Source organism: Balaenoptera physalus (genome assembly GCF_965194825.1).
Source record: "Balaenoptera physalus genome assembly, chromosome: 3".
Classification (NCBI taxonomy): domain Eukaryota; kingdom Metazoa; phylum Chordata; class Mammalia; order Artiodactyla; family Balaenopteridae; genus Balaenoptera; species Balaenoptera physalus.
The window spans coordinates 12,429,224-12,451,000 of record NC_138890.1 but is presented as its reverse complement, the minus strand read 5'-3'; the positions used below and the strand labels follow the sequence as shown (position 1 = coordinate 12,451,000).

The following is a 21,777-nucleotide window of genomic DNA, read 5'->3' as shown; positions in this document are numbered from 1 at the left end:
CATAGTGATGGAGGAGGCAGGACATGCAGCTTCCAGGCCATGACCCCGTCTCCCCTAACACTGCCCGTGACCTCGAAACCAAGTGATAAGAACCGTGAACACTGAATAAAGACACGATTAGTCCCAGCTAAGCTGGGATATGATTTCCCCCATCAAGATGGGAAAACTGGGGGTCAGAGAGGTTAAATGACTTGCCCAGGGCCACATAGCAGAGCTGGGATTTGAACCCATGCCCACCCGGTTCATCGGAGCCATAACCAGGATGTCATATTGCTGATGTCTGTTTTGGGGAGGAGTGGGGGCGGGGTACTGAGGTGTGTGTTAAGGGGAAGGATTCTTCCTTTAAAAGGTCAGATTAACAGGCCCCCCAGATTACCGGGGAAATTCTTCTACAGAGGGAATGGGCCCATGGTGGGTAGTGGCTTTCACTACACAGAGCCCATCCCATAGTTTTCTCAAGGCTCCATGACTTGGGGCTGGGAAGCCCCACCCATACCCGCAAACACCATCACAGCCTGCTCTCTGTTTTCTTCTCTGTCCCACAAACCTGGGGTCATGGTGGAGGTGGCAGGATGGGTAGCACCCCACGGGACTGAGATTTCTGGAGACAAGGTCACCATCTCCTTCTCAGTACTTCCTGGGGGGCTCCAGACCTCTGTCCCCAGGACACAACCATTGCCCTGCCCAGAGCCTTTGGACAATAACCAAGATGGCGTCCAGGGCTGGGGTGTCAGTGGCGGCTTGGGCACTGGGCAGAAGGACCCCCCACCCTCACCCGGGTTATGTCTGTTGTTACCTACAGGGAACCCAGATGATCTTCAATGCAGCCAAGGAGCTGGGTCAGCTATCTAAACTCAAGGTGAGGCCAGGGGTGGGGGCAGGAGATTGGGGTGGGAGGCTTCTTAGGGAAGAGGTCCCAGAATAGTGGCGTGCTTTGCAGGCTCAAAGGACAGAGACCCTACTCAGACTGGCTTAATCACAATGTATTTGCTCAGTGTATTGAAAAGAGGTGCAAGGTTCACCTTCAGACACAGCTTGATCAAGAATACAAATAATTTATTTGACAAATATTTATTGAGCACCTGCTGTGTGCCAGCCACATGCTAGGCACTGGGAACACAATGATGAAAAGACAGACCCACCATCCAACTCCTCAGAGTTTAGCAAGAATGAGACCCATAGGCAGATCCCCAAGGCAGAATTTGCTCTGCCCACCTGGACACTCTCTCCATCCATCCAGGACCACATGGTACGAGAAGAAGCCAAGAGCTTGACCCCGAAGCAGTGTGCAGTTGTTGAGCTGGCCCTGGACACTATCAAGGTGAGAGGCCACACCCCTGCCCATCCCAGATGGGGCAGGCAGAGGGTGTGGCTGGTGTGGACATGGACCTAGGCTCAAACCCACCTTAATTCATTCCATTTATAAACACTCCCTGATGACCCTTCTATGTCAGCTCCAGGCTGGCTGATGGCAGGGACTTGAGGAGCCCCAGGCTGGATGTCAGCTGGATGTAGACATCCCCAGCCCTGTGGGGTTAGGACAGGGTAGAAGAAAAGATGGGAGAGCCCAGGGAGGGGGCAGTAAGGGCTTTCTGGATTAGAAGGCATGTGGGAGGTGGTGGGGTTTGAGGAATGCATAGAAATTCACAAAGCAAAGCAACAGCATTCTAGGCAGGGAACCAGTCCATGCAAAAACATGGAGACATGAAAGGGGCCGTGGTTTCCATGAAATAAAAAGCGTGAAAACTACTCTGAAGGAAATGTTTTGTTGAAATGGAGAATTACAGCACAACAGGGTTGGCAACACATTAAGTTGGGGTGGTTAAGGAAAACTCCTTGAAACCTTAATCAAAGAAAGACAGGGAGCCAGCCATGGCAAAATAGGGAGTGGGGGTGGGGCTGGGAGGGCCTTCCTGCCAGTGAGCATAGTAAGTGCAAAGGCTCTGAGGCAGGTATGTTCTAGGGAAGACTTTTGGAAAGAAGGCTGGGAGGGGTGCAGGGCATGGGTGTTATTCTGAGGGTGGTGGGAGCCCACAGGCGCGTTTGGGGCAGGGGTGGAGGTGGGGGAATAGCAGGACCTGGGTGTTCTGAAGATCTGCCCTGTCATGGCGTATCACAGCAGAGGGCAGCGGAGTGGGGGAGGGGGAGTTGGGGCTGCCCAGCCCGATGCGCGGGTAGGGGGTCCCGCCAGCCTTACCTCTCTGCACCCTGTTCCCCACAGCAATACTTCCATGCGGGTGGCGTGGGCCTCAAGAAAACCTTCCTGGAGAAGAGTCCAGACCTGCAGTCCCTGCGCTACGCCCTGTCCCTCTACACACAGGCCACCGACCTGCTCATCAAGACATTCGTGCAGACGCAGTCGGCGCAGGGTAAGGAGCCACTGGTTAACGCGATGACAATTCCCGCCTGCAGGGGCAGCCGAGCCCCTTTGACTCACCTCCTCTGTGATGTCATGGGTCCGGGCCGAATTAACAGCTCGGGGGCGCACCTGAGCTCCATGGTGTCACCAGGCCAATGAGCGATCTACAGCTCGTAGGGGCGGAACCTATGACGTCATTGGGCCAGGAGGGGATGATCTCTCCTGGGAAAATCCATGACGTCATAGGGTCAGGATGTGATTGAAAGCTGTGGGGCGGGATCTCTGACGGCCAGGACTAGGGAGTGATTGACAGCTCTGGCAGGGGCGGGACCTCTGACGTCATGCAGCCAAGGAATGATTGGCAGCTCCCGGGGAGGGACCTCTGGGGGAATGGTTGAAAGTACCCCAGGGAGGGACCTCTGTACTGTCAGGGGCTAAGGAATGACAGCCCCAGAGATGGGAGGGACCCCGACCTGGAGGGGGCGGACGGAGAGGGAGTTCTCATTTCTCAAATTCTCTCTTTCCCTCTCTCTTCTCTTGCCTCTGTCTCCTGTCCCTCTCTGAGTTCGCACACAGCAGCTGGGGCTGGGGGGCAGAACTCCAGGGTCCTAGTTCCCCTCCCTGGGGACCACCCTTTTCAAAATTGGCCCTAAGAGTGCAGACAAGGGAGAGAAGTTTGGCCGCTGACCCAGGTTTAGTTCCGGCAGTGGAAGAGGAGGCCGGGGTGAGGGGAGCTAAACCCTGTGGCCGCAAGCGGCCCCCTTCCCCCCGAGTCAGCCCAGGGCCTAGGGCCCTCGGCTTCGTGCCCAGCCCACGCTGCTGCTTTTAGTGTCCCTGGTGTCCCCCCGGAGCAGGAGGCTGTCTGTCTGTCCGTCTGCAGCTGACGTTTCTCTCTCTCTTGTTTCTCCTCCCTCTCACTCGCCGCCCCCTCTCCGCGCCTCCCCTGCTCCCCGTCACGCACACTCGCCCTCCATCCTCGCCTCTCGCTCGCTCGTCTCTTCCCCCCACCACTCCTCCCTTCCCTCCTTTCTCCACCTCCCCACCGTGATTAGTCCATGGTGGAAAAGGGACTAGGTTTACCCTTAGTGAAGACATTTATCCTGAGAAGGGTACGTGCTTCCGCCGCCCACCCGCGCCCGGTGCCCGGTGCCTGCGCCCCTCCCGGCCCGGCTAGTAAAAGGCCCGTCCTTCCGTCTCCCAGGCCTACGGGGCCCCGCCCAGACCCGACTGGCTGCGAGGGGGCTGAGGCGGACAAGGGGGAAGGACGGCTTGCTGGTTCCACATGGGGAAGGAGAAGGGATTCGAGTCGGAATCCGTTTCTCCCTAGGTGCTTCTCTTAAACCAGATCCCGGGTCCCCCCCAGACAGGCGCCTGCCTAGTTAAGAGCGGGCTCAGATTACAGCTCTGCCACTCCCTGGCTGGGCGCCTCTGGCAACAGGCTGCCTCCCTGAGCCTCAGGTTTCTCATCTGTAAAATGGGAACAGTCAAGGACCCTAATTCATAGGATTATTTTTAGGATTAGATGAATTAAATTTAGCCCTGAGACTTTCCTGACAGGAAAGTTCCTGACGTGTACTGGGGGGTAACAATTGTTAGTTGTTTTATTATTATTGTTTATATGATTATTATGATAATAATTATTATTATTATTGATGTCACTTTTCCGAGCATAGAAAACCAACATTTTTTAGGCTCTAACTCTGGGTCAGCCCTTGTGCCAAGCATTTCTCAGGGATTCTCAAAAACATTCCTCCTGGTCGCTCCACAGGGCATCCATCATTCCATAGATGAGGAAGCTGAGTCTCAGAGGAGATTAAGCCCTTTGCCCAAGGAACCTTCCCCTGTAGGGGGTGTCCGGGACTTGGGGAGTGGGGATGGGGTTGGGGAAAGCACAGAGAAGCCCGCGAAAGACCCTTCCCCTTGGAGCCAGCAAACCACGGGATGGGGGTGCCCAGCACTGCCCCCCTCCCCCTTCTTACTAGCTTTGGCCATGATCTGACCCCTCACCCCACCCACCACTGTCCGACTCTCCCCTGGCACCCCTCAGTCTGGCCCGGATTGAGCTTGCTGTGAAGCATCAGCCTGGGGGTGGCGGGTGAGGCTGAGCATGTGACTGGTTGGGGGAAGAGGGGTGGGAGCCTGAGATGACAAGGAAGGCAGCCTGGGGTGGGCAGCGAAGATGAGGGTGTGCAGGGTCTTCAGGCCCCTCTGCCCCCTGAGCCTCGGTCACTTTCCGCCCAGAGACAGGTAACCCGGTCAACCTTGGACTGACCCGTTCTCCTTCCCCTCACCCACCCCTGCCTTTCCCCCAGTTCCTCCCCCCATGCATGGGGTGCTCCAGGTGTGGGGAGCTTCCTGAGGGGCAGGGGAGGGGACTGGTGGGGGTGCTGATGGTCACAGGTCCCCAGGCCCCACAGGATGCCCTTCCCAAGAGTCACAGAGGGAGGAATGGGCAAAGAAGCTTTTAAACTGCTCCTTCAATGATCCCCATCAGAACTAATCAATCAGGATGCTTGTGGTGGCCAGAAACTGAAGCGCACCTTATCCTGACTCAGGCAGACTAGAGAATTTGTGAACCTGTAACTGAAGGATTAGGAATTGATTTGGCATCAGTAATAGCTGGATCTAGAGTCTCCAACACTGCCATTGGTCATTGGTCTCTGTTTAGACCTCTGTGGGGTGGACTCTCCCCTCATTGGGTAGAGTCAGCCTTGCCAGCCTAACCAGAGAGAGACTCTTTCCTAAGAGTTACAGCAAAAGTCTCAGGGCCAATTTCTATTGGCCCAGCTTGGGTCACATGACCATCCCTGAGCCAATCACTGCAGCTATGGCTGGGGAATGTTCTGATTGGGCAGCCGTGGTTCGTTTAGCCTTACCTGAAGTGTGAGATGGAGTCACAAGGTCTGAGGTGAGGTAGGGACATTTCTCAATGGAAACTTGAGATGGTCTATTGGAAAAGGAATGGCAGGGAATATGAAAGATTTCTCTACAAGCTGTCACTTCAGGAGAGCTGAGGATTCTGGGTCATGTTATCACAGTGTGTTGGAGGAGTAGTGAGGAAGCCTGCGAGGCTGGAGCCGATGTGGCAAGGGTAAGAGTAGAAGGAGGTGAGGCAGGAGAGGTAATAGTGACACAAATCAGGAGTGACACTGCAGGTCACAAAAGGACTTTGGTTATTTCAGAGTGAGATGGGAGCCATGGGAGGATTTTGAGCAGAGAAGGGACATGATCTGAGTTAGGATTTCTCTGGCTGGTGTATGGAAAGAAGCTGAGAGGAGGGTGCAGGGAGACAGGGAGGAGGCCACTGCAATATTCCAGGTTGGCCTAGTTGGCCCAGGGACAACTCCTATTGGCCTATCTTGGGTCACATGACCATTCCTGAGCCAGTCACTGCAGCCATGGCCAGGGAATGCTCTGACTGGGCAGCCATGGTTCATTTAGCCATACCTGAAGTGTGAGATGGAGCCAGAAGGTTGATGGGGGCTGGACCAGGATGGAGGCCAAGGAGATGGGCCAAATTCTGGATGTATTTTGAAGGCAGAGCTGACAGGATTTTCCACTGTACCAGTACTTAGGGAGGAAATGAAAACAAAAAAGGGGTTGAGGACTAAGGCACCGGGCGCCCCAACAGTTTGAAGATCAACAGAGGAGGAGGAAATGGCAAAAGAGGGTGAGAAGGAGTGACTAATCTGTAGGATGAGAACCTGAAGAGTGTGGCCTTGTTGCAGCCAAGAGGAGAAACTGAGGCACAGAAAGCCAGGGTATCAGATGCTGCCAAGATGGTGTGAAAGATGAAGGCTGAGTTTAATGACAGGGAATGAGAAAAAGGACATTAGGCTCAGAGAAGTTAAGAGATCTGCCTGAGATCACACAGTGAGGCAGTGAAAGGCTAGAACCCAGGATTCTTGGCCTCCCTAAGAACACCCATCTTCCCAGCCCACCCTCAGTGCCACCCTGTCACGGCTGATGACCTGGTGCCGCCAGCACATGGTGGGTGGGAGGCAGTCCAGGTCCTTTCTGGTGGGTGGGAAAGAATGAAGCTCATGCCAATCATCCTCCCCTGCCCCGCCCAGGCTCAGGTGTGGAAGACCCTGTGGGTGAAGTCTCCGTCCATGTAGAGCTCTTCACTCATCCAGGAACTGGGGAACACAAGGTCACAGTGAAAGGTGAGTAACCTGAGGTGGGAGGGAGAGTGCCTCAGCCAGGATGCACTAGGTTCTAAGACAGAAAACCAAACTCAAAACTGGCATAAGGAAGAAATTTTTTTCATTAAAAAAAATGTTTTTATAAAACTGAAAATTCCAGAAGTCACCACCTTCAGGCATAGCTGGATGAAGAGGTACAAAGAGTGTTACAGAACTCATTCCACTTGATCTCTCAGCTCCGCTTTCCTTTTGTTGGCTTTTATTTTCTAATTAGAACACAGATTGGGCTGTCTTAGACAAGGCCTAAAATAACGGTGGCTTAAACAAGATAGGTGGAATAAAGCTTTCTCTGAGGTAACTCCGAGGACAGTCAGCCCAGAATTGATGTAGAGGCTTCACAGTGTTGGGGATCCAGGCCCCTGACATCTTTTGTTGTACTTTTATCCGTAATGTGCTTTCTTCCTCTGTAGGGTCCCAAAGAACTCAGCCCCCATCAGCATCCCACCTTGCAGCTAGGAGAAGGAGAAAGTTTAGGGCATTCTCCCTGCCTTTTAAGCCACAACCTGAAAGCTGTACGCATCACTTCCTCTTACATCTCATTGGCTGGAAGTTAGTCATATGGCCACGCGTGGCTTCAGAAGCATTCTGGGAAATGTAGTCTTTCAGACAGGCTTTGAAAACCACAACTGTGTACTGGGGGACCCTAACCAATCTTACCTTCTAATTCCCCCAACAGTGGTGGCTGCCAATGACCTCAAGTGGCAGACTTCTGGCATTTTCCGGCCATTCATCGAGGTCAACATCATCGGGCCCCAGCTCAGTGACAAGAAACGCAAGTTTGCGACCAAATCCAAGAACAACAGCTGGGCCCCAAAGTACAATGAGAGCTTCCAGTTGTAAGTCTGGGATGCTTTGGGGAGAATGGCAAGGGGACATCTGCTATCTGAACCTCAGGGCCCACCAGGCAGGAGGGATGTCTGGTGGGCCAGTGGTACCTAGGGACAGGAACAGGAGGGATCACATCCTAGGCGGGTATGCTGGGAAAGGAGGCACCTTAGTGCAGGAGTGACATCAGTGAGGGGACACCAGGATGGAGGTGACCACCTTGGGGGGCAGACAGGTCCCAGAGGGCAGTGAGTGTGATATAACCGCATGATGAGGGCTCATGAAGGGGAGGAGTCTGGCCAGAAGGAGCATGTTGGGCAGGGGCATTTCTGGGGCTGGAGATTCTGGTCTGTTTAAGAGGCGTGGTTGGTCATGACGGGGCGAGAGGCTTGTGGGTGAGGGGCTGAGGGGCATAGGCATGGACCTGCTCGAGTCAGCAAATGAACTCTGTCAGGGCTATTGGGGCAGGTCATCTGGAGGAGTCTGCTCTGGGGGACAAGAGTGGAGTGTGGCTTGGTCCAGGTCATGCGGATATGTGTCATATGGGCAGGGCTGTGGTCACATCTAGGTGGGGCTTCCTAGGTCAGGGGCATCAGGGTCTAGAGGAGCAAATGATTTATGGGGAACATAAACAAGTCGGATCAAGGTGTACAGAGGGGTTATCTGGGGGTGGGGGTGAGGGTCGGCGGATCTTTGGATCAGGTGTGAGCCTCACTGGGGCAGGGTAACATTGGGGGGTGTTCTTGGGGGACAGAGTACAGTGGGGTAAGGGGGCATCAGGGCTGGGGGGAAGTGGGGGCCCCTGAGGGACAGGAGCCTGGCCAGTCCTGTGAGGGGAGAGCTCTTGGTCAGAAGACTTTGGAGAAGTAGGTCACCTGAAGCAATAGTTGGGAGCAAGAGCACCGCCTAGGAGGGGGCAGATGTCTCCTGGGGTGGGCCAAACTAGTTGAGGGCTAGGAATGTAGCCTGGGAAGGAGACGCAAGGGATCGGTGTGCGTGTAGCCTGAAAGAAACGAGTTCTTGACTAGCCAGCATCAGGTCAGGACCCAGCGGCACTGGGGACTTCGTAGCCTGGGGGAGGGGGAGGAGTGCTGGAGTGGGTAGTCACTCATGGTGAGACATCTTGGCAGGGTTACATGGAGAGGCATCTTGGGTGTAAGAAGGGTAGGCTAGGGAGCAGGGGGGAGGGGTCACGTCAAGGGGAGAACTTGGGTTCAGATGGGAGCCTGGTAAAGGGGCTTCTTGGTGTCATATCTGGGGTAGGGTGGTGGAGGCAGCAGCTCAGCTGGCTGAGAGTGTGGGTGCTGGTATCACGGGGTGGGAGCATGGCCTAGCCAGAGGAGTCTGGAGGAAGGGTCTCTTGGGGGTGGGGATGTGCCTTGGCTGGAGGCTGGGAGTAGTTTGATGGGGGCGTCCTTGGGTGAGGGAAGGAGGAGAGACTTGGCAGGGACAGTGCTGGGGATGGAAGTTGTCAGCTGATGTGGGCGTGTCCCAGCGCGGGGCTATGGGGCCGGACATCTGGGTCAGGGGTGGGGCCCGGCCTAAGTGGCAGGTTTTGAAAATAGGAGGCCACTCAGTGTGGGAGTGGCCCACCTCAGAATGCCCCAGCTCAGAATGCCCGGGTGTGGGCGTGACGGGGGGGGGGCAGTGGGGAAAAGTGAGGCTCACCGGTAGGGGCGTGGCTGGTCAGTGGGCGGGACCTGTCCTCACGCCCCGCCTTCCCACAGCACGCTGAGCGCGGAAGCAGGCCCGGAGTGCTATGAGCTGCAGGTGTGCGTCAAGGACTACTGCTTCGCGCGCGAGGACCGCACAGTGGGGCTGGCCGTGCTGCAGCTGCGCGAGCTGGTCCAGCGCGGGAGCGCCGCCTGCTGGCTGCCGCTTGGACGCCGCATCCACATGGACGACACGGGCCTCACGGTGCTGCGCATCCTGTCGCAACGCAGCAACGATGAGGTGGCCAAGGAGTTCGTCAAGCTTAAGTCGGACACGCGCTCCGCTGAGGAGGGCGGTGCCGCGCCTGCCCCCTAACGCGGGGCACGCAGACAGGCACCGCTGCGCCTGCGCAGAGCGCGCGGAGTGGGGCGGTGTCCGCGCGCTGGGACCTCCCAGAGGGCGAGTCTCCGCGCTCTGTGCTGAGGTTGGGCTGCCCCGCGCCCTGGATTTAGTTCCCCGTCTGGGGAAAGGTGAATGGCAACGCCCCGCCCCCTCAGGAGGCCACGCAGTGGGGCGCGAGGAAGGAAGAAGCCACGTCCCCCTACTTGAGGCCACTCCCCCAGCGTCTAGGGGGACTTTCGAGCTGGGATGGGAGGAAAACCCACCCCCTAGTAAGGAGGCCAGGTCCCAGGGCTGTGGTACCGGGAGGCTCTATCTCCTGCCCCCTGGCAAAGCCATAAGATGGGTCCCCAACCCCTGGGGCCCAAGATCAATTTGCCAAGTATGGAACTCTGAGCTCCCTCGAGGGGCGGGCCCTGGGCAAGGGGCAAGGCTTCCTGGAGCGCCCCCTAGGGTGGTCTGGGGCCTGGAGGGACTAGGGTGGTGGTTGGAGGGCCCCCGGGTGTACCAGAGTCCCTTTTGATGTTTGTGCAAAAAATAAACAGGGAAGGGGGGAGGATGGAATTTCAAAAGCACATGCGCCCTTGGGCGCCCAAACCCTGGGGACCAAGGGGTCGGCTCTGGGTCACCCGCGCCGCCCCCACTTCCCTATGGGGGTTTGCCTCCCTTTTTCCCCCCACATATCCAATCCTCATATCATAGAGTTCAACCCACCCATTTGACGACAAAACTGAGGCCCGGAGAGCTGCCTGAGACAATGCCGAGGGTCCCAGTGCCACACCCTCTCCCCACTCCCTTTGGCCTGTGTGCCCCATTGAAGGGTGGACTGAGATCGGATGACCCGATACAGCTCCCCATTGCTGCTAACCCCCCTTAGGGGACCTCCCCCAACCCTTAAAGGGATGGGGGTCCTGGGCCAAGGCCCCCAGTGCCCCCTCCCACCTCTGGTTGCCAAGCAAAACCCCTGCCCTCAGCCCTTTCCAGTGGGACCCCAGGGGGAGATACCCTGAGAACTCTTGATCTCCCGCCAAAAAAGAGTGAAGATTTGGGATTCCCTGGACCCAGTCCCCTAACCCAACCCCTTCTTCGTCCCCCAGAATGCTCCAGTCAGGAAAGAACAGAAAGAGACCAGAAACTCTAGGGGTGTGTGTGTGTGTGTGTATGTGTGTAAATATACAAACTTGCTGGGAGCTTCCTCCCCATAATCCCATTCATTCATTCAAACACACAGGTCACAGGATACCCCAGGTGGGGCCTCTAGCTGCCTGAAACTCTTCCTCCTGCAGGGATGTTGGGGCAGTTTGGCCAGAGTCAAATTTCCCCATTTTAGCGCATGCAGGCATTTTGGGAAACATTTTGGGAAAGGTTGGCACAGCTTATCTTTGCCCAGAATCTGCTTTTCCACCTTGGACCAGCGTGTGTATGCCATGGGATTTTTTTCTGCCAGAATGATAAATACAGGATTGTGCTGTGCTAGGGAGAAATTAAAACAGAGGGATGAGATGAGGATTAGCTGGGCTCTTGGAGTGGTGGAGGCTACATCAGATGGGGAAGGTGAGGGAGGGCTCTCTCTGGAGGTGAAAAGTGGGAAGGAACCGCCCATTGGAGAGAAAAGAGCTCCAGGCAGCAGGAACAGCAGGTGCAAAGGCTAGGAGGTAGGCTGACTTGAAGCATAGCCAGGTCGGCGGGGCTAGAGCTGAGCCAGCGAGTGGGGTACTGGGGGATGGTGATGAGGTTGGGGACACCTGCAAAGGTATCAAACCAGGTCTTGTACGCTGCCCTGAGGAGTTTTGATTTTACCCTCAGAGGCTTAGAAGGACCCAGGAGATTTTAAAGCTGAGGAGGGTCTGATTTCAGGTTTTGAAATCTCCCTCTGGCTACGTCATGAAGAATGGACTGATGGTGCGGGGGAGAGGACAAAATGCTTTCAGGACACTGAAATTAATTTTTGGAAAGACTTTGGAGTATATATTTAAAACTCTGCCTTAGATGAGCCCCAGGGTCCCTGGGTACAGATGTCCCAGTTGTGCACTGCCGAGGGGTTGAGCATCTCTAAGGAGGCCATGTGCAAACTGAGTGTTGTATGTTTATGATAATCGTTTCCCCATCCGTGAACAAGAATCTGGAAGAAGCGACACTGTTTTCTAATTTACCTGGAAGTATTTCTGCGTTCCTCTAAATTCAGGCAGGTTGAAGTGACTGAAGGTTCTGAACCAGAGATTAGGACGAAAGTTCTCATTCAGGATGGTGGGGGAGGTGGGTCCCAGCCAGGGGCAAGGGACAGGCTGGGAGGTGGCTTGGGGAGAACATGGAGTCTTGGTCAAAAGGACTGAGAGGAAGATTTGAACTTCAGACCATCCAAGAGGTGGAGGTGGGCTGGGCAGTTCACTTGGAGTTGAAAACACCAGCAACACCCAAAGGGGAGGTAATCTGTGATCTGGGGTGGGTTCTGAAAGATTTTTTGGATGACTGGCAGGAAAAGAGGGAGCTGAGCTTCTGCCGGAGAGAGCCAAGGTATTTCCCAAAAGATTCATTGGGAAGCTCTCTGATCAAAGCGTGTGTGTTTGTGTGTGTGTGTGTGTGTGTGTGTGTGTGTGTGTAGGATTCCCCAGCACTGGCCCAGGCACATGGAGGAAGCCTCAGGGAGTATTTGTCGAATGACACTTTCTGACTCCCAGGCTAGAACTGTTTTGGAAATTTTCTCCCTCTTCTTTCTCCCAGAGAACTCCTACTCATTCCTCGAAACTCATCACAAATTTTCCCTTCTGTAGAAAACCTTCTCTGATCCCCCTCAGGACTTCCCCAGCCTCTGTCCCTCCTCCTCTGTCTGTCCCTTCCCCAGCCTCTGTCTCTGGTGCCATGGGGCTAGGGGTGTCTGTGAAAGGCTCTCTGGGCACAGGGGGATGGCAGGGAGGGGATGCCTAGTTGAATTATGTCTCGGGCAGGGGGTTCTGTGTGTGCCCATGCATCCACATGTGTGTCTGTCCATACCAGCCTTCCCCTCCCACACAGATATGGGCACTCAGGAGATCTTCCAGCCAGACTGGCTGAGCCACAGGGCACAGGGTGAAGAGAGGACGAGAGGGGACTGGAAGTGCTTGAAATCAGGATGTCCCTGTATTGGAACAAGGAACAGGGCTTTCCCCAAGGCCACTCAGCATTAGATGATACCTTTGGGCTTTCACCACTTCACCTGAGGTTCCTGGGGTTCTGGGCCCAGGTGGGGTCTTGGGGTTGCATTTGGACCTCACTCCATGCCAGGAGCTCGCCCCAGATTTCCATGGATCAGGGAAATAATAAAGTAGGCTTGTACTGGGATTGGGGGGATGTAACATTGAGGGACATCTTGGACAGAGCCAATCCCCCCTCAGAAGGGACAGAGACAGAGTAAGGACACAAAGAAGAGCAGGGAGGGAAGGAGAGAAGGGGGGACAGACAGAAGAACAAAGGAAAAAATCAAGAGGGTAAGATCACGCCAGATAGGGACAGCCAGAACTTTGAAATGGAGAGAGAGAGATTCAGAGATGGGGAGATGCAGAGACAGAGAAGGGAGAAAAAGCAAAAACAGGTTTCTAGAAGGAAGAGGGCCCCCTGCTCTCTCTGGCTCTCACCAGTCTGTCCTCGAAGGATTTACCTAAAATGAGGAGGTGCCCAAGTCCTGATTCTCAGGCATCACAGCCTGAAACCTCACCATGCCTCCATCACAGATGAAAAAAAAAAAAAAATTAGCCAACTAGAAATCCTTGGGACCTCTCTCAGCTGCGACCTCAGAGACCTTTCTGTCCCCCCCAGCGCTGTCCATCTTACAGGTGGGAACACTGAGGCACGAGGCAGCGTGGAGACAGCCTGGAGTTGCCCCAACTCTGCTGTGCAGGCAGAGAATGGGGGAGCTCACTGGGGGGCTGGTCCACATCATGACCCCTGCTGTCCCCTGAACATCCTTTCCTAAGTATTGTCAAGGACCAAAGTCGTTTTCACTGATACGTGTTGCTCTTCTCTTTGCCTTTTATTTTTTTTAAAGAGACAAATCAAGTTGATGGTGTTAGGTAAGACCCCCTCCATCTTCCCCCTGACCCCCACCCAGCCACAGTGGCTCTCTCCAGGCACAGGTCACAGGCAGAGGGTCCCTATGCATCCCCGGCCACACAGCCAGGGGGATTCAGACCCCAGCCCTGGCCCCGGCCCCCTAAGACCCCCCCCAAACCCGGCCACGCAGTCCAGGGAGGTTCTTCCTCCACACTTCTCTTAGCATGTGATTGCAAATGTGAACTCAAGACGCTGTTTGTCTGTTTTAATTCCATCCCGTTGGTCCGGCATCTGCACAGATGCCCCCATTTCTCTGTAAATATGTGACTTGGAACAAATGTTGAAAATCAACGAGAAGTGGTCATGAATGCATGGTGAGATGTTTTGCACTATTCTGAATTTTTGGTCTCTGTAAAAATATTTTATTAACAGCAGACATTAAAAAAAAAAGCACACAGCCTCAGATGCATGGTGGCCTCCTTCCCTCCCCTATTGGCAAAAAAATCACGTAGCATCTACCATGAGCAGCCACTGCTGAATACACTTCCCGCCCGCGAACGCAACTCATTACAACTACCATGGTCCCATTTTACAGAGAAGGAAAACAGGTCCCAGGGGCAGAGCCAGGATCTGAACCCAGGACACTGGGCAGCTGTTGCTCTTAGCTCAAACAAGTTAGGACACAAATGCCAGGGACACACTCAAATTCCACCCACACCCCCATGTTTGGAGGTTTTCTGTTTCGTTTTTTGCTGTAGCAGGTGAGAATCTCATTTCATAAACTTGGATGCTCAAAGAAGGAAGCTTCATTTTTCTACACCCGAATTTGACTTCTCTTTTGAGCCCCCATCCCACCAGGGAGCAGAAACGGAATCTTATTCAGCACAGGATTTCCTCCTAAGATCTGGAGTTGTTTCCACATTTGAGTGGCCAGGGCAGGGGCCACGGGATCCATCACTGGGAGTGAGTTTGATGAGTGCATTTGGCTGCAAGTAAGAGACACAAGGACTAAAAGAAAGGGACTTTCCTGGCGGTCCAGTGGTTAAGACTCCACGCTTCCACTTCAGGGTGCACGGATTCGATCTCTGGTTGGGGAACTAAGATCTCACATGCCACACAGTGCGTCCAAAAAAAAAAAAAAAACTACAACAAACACAGGGATAACCCGTAGCTCAGCAACTCTGCCCTCAAGAGACTCTTGCACAGGGGTAAGATTGGAAGCAGCCTCAGCGCCGTGGTATCTTCACAAAGGGAGAATATGATGCAGGTGTGAAGTGGATGAGCCACAGGTGCCTGCATGACGTCAGAAGGGGCAGCCTGCAGGTCCTGAGCTTCCCTGCACATTCTTGCTGACTGTGCCAGACTGCAGACCTGTACTTCTCCCAAGACCAAGCAGTTTCCGTAGCTAAGCACATAGGCTACTCAGCATGACTTTTTTTTTTTTTTTTGCCGCACGCTGTGCAGCATACGGGATCTTAGTTCCCCAACCAGGGATCGAACCCGTGCCCCCCGAAGTGGAAGCGCGGAGTCTTAACCACTGGACCGCCAGGGAAGTCCCCCCACAGCATAACTTCTGAGTAACTGTTTGATTCCTGATGGAGGGAAGCTGGCTTGTTTGCTGCCTTCTACAAAAGGTGCTCAGCCCTTGACCCTGTGTCCCTCAGCATGTGGGGTCCATCGTGTCACCCATGGGGCTTGGGGACTGAGGCTCATGTTGCTTGCTGCCCTGTGAGGAATAAACCGTCTTGCTCTGATGCACTGAGTCCCACAGTTGACTCCAAACCTATGGATGAGGGACAGGCTTACTTCTCTAGGAAGTGAGCTTCTTCATTCTGACAAATGACATGAATGAAGTGTGATGCTGAGTGAAAAAAAAGTCCCAGAAGGCTTCAGAGAGCATTACACTACGTTTATAAAGCTCAAAAGACATACAAGATACATCCACAGAGATTTTGTTTAAGGATAATTGTGTGATTAATAAAAAATAATAAGCATAAAACTAATGGTTAAAAAATTGAGGATTCTACCTCATACACATCAGGCTACTATCAAAAAACAAAAACAAAACAAAACAGAAAACAAGCATTGACAAAGACGTGGTGAAATTGGAACCTCTGTGCACTGTAGGTGGGAATGTAAAAGGATATAGCTGCTGTGGAAAACAGTATGGTGGTTCCTCAAAAGATTAAAAATACGGAATGTAAATTGGTGCAGCCACTATGGAGAAGAGTATGGAGGTTCCTTTAAAAATTAAAAATAGAGTTACCATATGATCATGCAATCCCACTTCTGGGCATATATCTGGAAAAGACAAAAACCCTAATTCAAAAAGATACATGCACCCCAATGTTCATAGCAACACTATTTACAATAGGTAAGACATGGAAGCAACTTAAATGTCCATCAACAGATGAATGGATAAAGAAGATGTGGTGTATATATACAATGGACTATTACTCAGCCATAAAAAGAATAAAATAATGCCATTTGCAGCAACATGGATGGACCTAGAGATTATCATACTAAGTGACGTAAGTCAGAAGTAGAAAGACAAATACCATATGATATCACTTATATGTGGAATCTATAATATGACACAAATGAACTTATTTACAAAACAGAAATAGACTCACAGACATAGAAGACAAACTTATGGTTACCAAAGGGGAAAGGGGTGGGGGATAAACTGGGAATTTGGAATTAAGAGATACACACTACTATATATAAAATAGATAAACAACAAGGACCTACTGTATAAGACAGGGAACTGTATTCAATATCTTGTAATAACCTATAACTGAAAAGAATCTGAAAAAGAATATATATATATATAACAGAATCACTTTTTCTGTACACCTGAAACATTGTAAATCAACTATACTTCAATTTAAAAAATTAGAAATAGAATTACTGAATGATCCAGCAATTCCACTTCTGGGTATATGCCCAAAAGAATAGAAAGCAGGGTCTCAAAAAGATATTTGTACACCCATGTTCATAGCAGTGTTATTCACAATAGCTAAAACATGGAAGAAACCCAAGTGTCCATCATCAGAAGAATGGATAAGCAAAATGTGGTCAATGGAATATTATTCAGCCTTAAAAAGGAAAGAAATTCTGCAATATGCTACAGCTGGATGAACCTTGAGGACATTATGCTGAGTGAAATAAGCCAGACACAAAAAGACAAATACTATATGATTCCACTCATACGAGGTACTCAAGAGTAATCAAAATCATAGAGACAGAAAGTATAATGGTGGTTTCCAGGGGTTGGGGGGAGGGGAGAATGGGGAGATAGTGTTTAACAAGTACAGAATTTCGGTTTTACAAGTGAAAAGAGTTATGGAGATGGATGGTGGTGACGGTGGCACAACACTGTGAATGTATTTAATACCACTGAACTGTACACTTAAAAATGGTTAAGATGGTAAATTTTAGGTTATTTGTATTTTAACGCAATTTTTAAAAATGAAGGATTGAAAAAAAAGAAACACAAAACCAAGGGCAGTGATTGCCTCGGGGAGTGGGGGAGGCAGGGAGGTGGGAACAGGGAGCAGGGAAGTGTGTGTGATGATATTGATGAAGATCTAGTGCTTAGTACACAATGCCATGTGGGTCTCTGCACAGGACAGCTCACAACATGGCAGCTGGCTTCATCGGAGAGAGAGAGAGAGAGAAATCCCAGTCCTTTGTAACCTAATCCTGAAAGTGACATCCCATTACTTTTGTCACAATCTATTGGTTAGAAGGGAATCACAAAGTCCAGCCCATGTCAAGGGGAGATTACACAAGGGCTTGAAAACCAGGCAGAGATGATTGGGGGCCATCTCGGGGGTTCCCTAACTATGGCCACATTCCCCTTGATTTCAAATTCCTGCCCTAACCCTGAGGCTTACAGGACTTTGGTTTCTGAGCCTGCGGCATTTTGGCCTGCTTTTTCTGCTGGAACAAATGCACTGGAATTGAATGACAATAGAGCATAACCCCCCATCAGAAATAAATTGGAAGGATAATCCTGCTACTGGTTTACAAGGGCTCCACTGATGATTTTCATTAAAAAAAAAAAAGAAAAAGAAAAGAAAGAAATGGAGTTTCTGTGTCAAAAAATAAAAGTAAAGCATTTGAGGATCCTGGCCTACCCAACATGAAATTATACACAAAACCCAACTCTGGGCGTATTAAAGATTTAAATGTGAAAAGCAAAACGATAAAGATTTTAGAAGTCAATGTAAGAGAATAGCTTCATGACCTTGACACAAGGAAAAAAATTTAAACAAGACACAAAAAGCATAAAAGGAAAATACAGGAAAAGATGATCAACTCAGCACCATAAAAATGAAGAATTTCAGTTCATCGAAAGACACTGTGAAGAGAGTGAAACGACAAGGCAAATACTGGGAGAAGATATTTGCAACACACGTGACCAAGAAAAGAATAGTATCTGTAAAGAACTCTGAATCAATAAGGGGCAGATCACATCCTGTTGAAAACTGGGCTAAAGCATGAATAGGCATTTCCTGAATGGAAAACTTGATGGCTGATAAAAATATGGAAAGACACTCACCTCTCCTGGTAATCAGAGAGTGAAAATGAGAGCCACAGTGAAATTGTATTACCAGGGCTGACGTGGCCCTATGGGACCATCTTTCCATCTTGCTTCTTCCACCTCAGGGTCCAAGATGGCTGCTCCAGCTGGTGGTAAAAGGGAAGGGTCTGAGGGGGGCAAATCTTGTCCCTTTAGGTAAGACTGAGAGGCTGTGACCATCACTTCCACTAGGAGTCGTCAGACCAGAACCTCATTACTGCATGTGCCCAGTTGCAAAGGATGCTGGGAAATGTATTCTTTGCCCTGAGCAGCCATTTCTCCAACCAAAGTTATAGTTCTATAGGAGAAAAGAATGCTTATTGGGGCAAAAGTAGAAGTTTCTACATGGTCCTACTGTATAGCACAGAGAACTATATTCATATCTTATGATAAACCGCAATGGAAAAGAATATTTTTCTAAAAAGAATGTATATATATATATGTATATGTATAACTGAATCACTTTGCTGTACAGCAGAAATTAACACATTATAAATCAACTATATCTCAATAAAAAAAATATTGATTATAAAAAAAAACTAGACGTTTCTGCCAGCCGACCCAGCTCCCAAACTCATCCAACCAGGAGTCAACAAACTTTTTATGTAAAGAGTCAAATAGTAAACATCTTAGGCCATACAGTTTCTGACACCACTCTTCAACTCTGCCGCTGTAGCATGAAAGCAAACACACATAAATGAATGGCGGGGCTCAGTGCCCAGAAAATTTTACCTGGAAAAACAAGCAGCTATAGTCAAACAAATCTTTGTCCACACATGTTCAAGGCAGCACTGTTCACGATAGCCAAGGGTTGGAAACAACCCAAATGTCCATCAACAGACGAGTGGATGAAAAAAATGCATTCCATATAGTGGAATATTATTTGGCTTTAAAAAAGGAATGAAGCACTGATGCATGCTATAATGTGGATGAACCTCAAAAACATGATGAGTGAAAGAAACCAGACACAAAAGACCACATAGTATATGATTCCATTCATATGAAATGTTCAGAGGAGGAGACAGAAAGCAGACTGCCAGAAGCTGCAGGGAGGGGGAACTGGGGAGTGACAGCTAATGGGTACAGGGTTTCCACTGGGGTGCTGAAAATATCCCAGAACTGGACAGAGATGATGGTTGCATAATTTTGTGCATGTATTAAATGTCACTGAATTGTACACTTCAATTGGTTAACTTGATATTATGTGAATTTCACCAAAATAAACACTAATAAATAAATATATATTTTTTAAAAGACGTGTAGCAGCCATGGAACACTGGATGAGAGTTCCTCAGAAAATTAAACATAGAATTACCATATGCTCCAACAATACATTTCTGGGTGTATACCCAAAAGAACTGAAAGCAAATATGGAACAAATACTTGTACACCTACGTCCATAGCAGCTTTATTCAGAATAGCCAAAAGGTGGAAGCCATCCAAGTGTCCAGTGGCAGACGAATGGATAAACAAAATGTGATCTATATTTACATGCAGTGGAATTGAGGCAGGAGATAGATGGACCCCAGGCTGAGCAGCTGTCCCCTGTGGACAGATAGATAATGGCAGGGGGAGAGAGAAGCTGAGTCCTGCCTGGATAAAAGATAAAGAGACCACATATTTCTCATTCTTAAGGTCAGGGAGAACTTCCCGACTACACATGCCCAGAAAGGCTCCTCGGGGGCCAACAAAGGAGATGGGGGGGCGCCACCCCATATTAGATGGTGTCAACCTTCCCACAGGCCTCTACGCTGGAATCCATCTTGGCTAAGAGATGCGCGTGCACACAGGGGAGGACCCTGAGTTATACCAAATACGGACTCAGAGCCAGGCAAAGCAAGACGATTGACCAGAGGAAACCCAGCAGAAATGCCCTGTATAAATGATCTGAACTACCACGAAGGCGCAACTCTCTCTCTGAGCCCACCCGTGCGTGTCTATTCACGTGTACTCTTTTTTTCCTCCTAGTAAACACTTTACTTTTTTCACTACTTTCCGTCCCATTATTGAAATTCATTTCCACAAAGCAGACAAGCCAGGGACTTGTCACCAGCCACTGGCCCTCGTAGTCTGGGAGCTAGGATTCAGCGCTCTCACTGCTGTGGCCTGGCTTCAGTCTCTGGTCGGGGAAACTGAGATCCTGCTTCAAGCCACTGCCGGCCGAGGCCGCCCAAGATCAGAATATTATTCAGCCTCAAAAAGGAAGGAGATTCTGGCTCCTGCTACAACATGGATGAACCCGGAGGGCTTTATGCTGAGTGAAAGAAGCTACATACAAAATGACAATTGCTGTATGATTCCACTTATATGAGGTCCCTAGAGCCATCACATTCATAGAGACAGAGAGTAGAAGGGTGATTGGCAGGGGCTGGGGGAGGGGAGAACGGCGACTTAGTCTTTACTGGGGACAGGGTTTCAGTTTGGGAGGATGAAAAAGTTTGGAAATGGATAGTGGTGATGGCTGCACAGCAATGCAAGTACATCGACTGCCATGAGATTGCACACTTTGATATGGTTAATTTTTTGTTACCTGAGTTTCATCTCAATAAAAAAACCACTTTTTTTTTAAACAACAAAACATGGCTGGCCAGATTCAGGCCATAGTTTGCCAACCCCTGACTTAATCCATTCTTCTTCAACTTCCCCTCCTGTTTCTCCCCACTTTTCCCAACCTTAAGCTAAACTCTAGCACTGCCCTTATGCTCACCCCACCCTCCAGTCTCATCTGAACCCTCTGGTTCAGCCTCCCCCCCTTCCCCCCCTACCCCACCCACCTTAAACTACCGTAATCCCGCCCCCACTATTTACCCAAGCCTCCTCATCACGGCACCTGCCAACAGGGCAGGACCACCCAGGGAATGTCAACAAAATGTACAGTCAGTTCCTGGAGGGTGTAACACAATTATGTGATTCACGACCTACGTAAGATTACATTTCATTCCATAATTTGTTAGATTGCATTATAATTATTCTGCTCCTAACCCTGCAATTACATAGAATGGTTGCTATGATTACGCAGCCTGCAATTTCACCATCATTCTTACCATCATCACAGCGTACAGTCATAAACGAGGGGGAGTGGTGGGTTGACATCAGCACCCACTCCCACCCAACCCCTTTCTGGGCAGAAGCTGCGCGCTGGAAGAGGTCCCTGCAGCTGTGCCTGTGCTCCGGTCCACCGGCCAGAGGTGTCCTGGGGGCGGTTTGGAAGGCAGAAGAAACCGGAGCTGTCTTGGTTTTGCTTCCTCTTCACTGGGCCGGCAGCAGGGCATGGAAGCATCTGATAGTTTGGAATCCAAATTCCCTTGTTCAGTGACAAGCTTGGAGGGCACTGAAAAGCAGTTGTGATGGAGGCAAAGGCAGCATCCTATTCCTGAATCACAGAGACAGGGTGTGTGCCCCAAGTTGGAGGTTGCGAGGACCTCCCGACTGTCCGCCTTCTGTGAGCGTGGGGCGCCTCAGTTCCCCCGGTGAGCCAGTTCTGTGGAGTCATTCCTGTAGGAATGTTCTAGAAGGAAGGATGCAGTTCTCCCGGATGTTCAGAGAGCAAAGGGGAGATCAGAGTTAGATAACTGGATGGGGGCATCGAAAGAAAACTCAGGTTCCCAGGCACCACCTCCAAGCTTCTGACCCCTTCAGTCTGGAGGCAGAGCCTGAGAATCTACGTTTGAATCAGAGACAGTTCATAGCAAAGGAAATTTCACTCATGCCACGAAGAAGAC

General features: G+C 50.8%; 1 protein-coding gene across 1 annotated transcript in view; it reads left to right on the top strand.

Moving 5' to 3' along the window:
- UNC13A (unc-13 homolog A) overlaps positions 1-13,147 on the top strand; it is a 66,978-nt gene extending 53,831 nt beyond the window's left edge. The window contains exons 37-42 of the mRNA XM_082453407.1: positions 803-859; positions 1,241-1,321; positions 2,222-2,369; positions 6,433-6,525; positions 7,241-7,400; positions 9,117-13,147. Coding sequence (XP_082309533.1) covers positions 803-859; positions 1,241-1,321; positions 2,222-2,369; positions 6,433-6,525; positions 7,241-7,400; positions 9,117-9,417 — 840 coding nt within the window. The 3' untranslated portion in view covers positions 9,418-13,147. The remainder of the gene's footprint in view (positions 1-802; positions 860-1,240; positions 1,322-2,221; positions 2,370-6,432; positions 6,526-7,240; positions 7,401-9,116) is intronic.
- Positions 13,148-21,777: the final 8,630 nt, after the last annotated feature.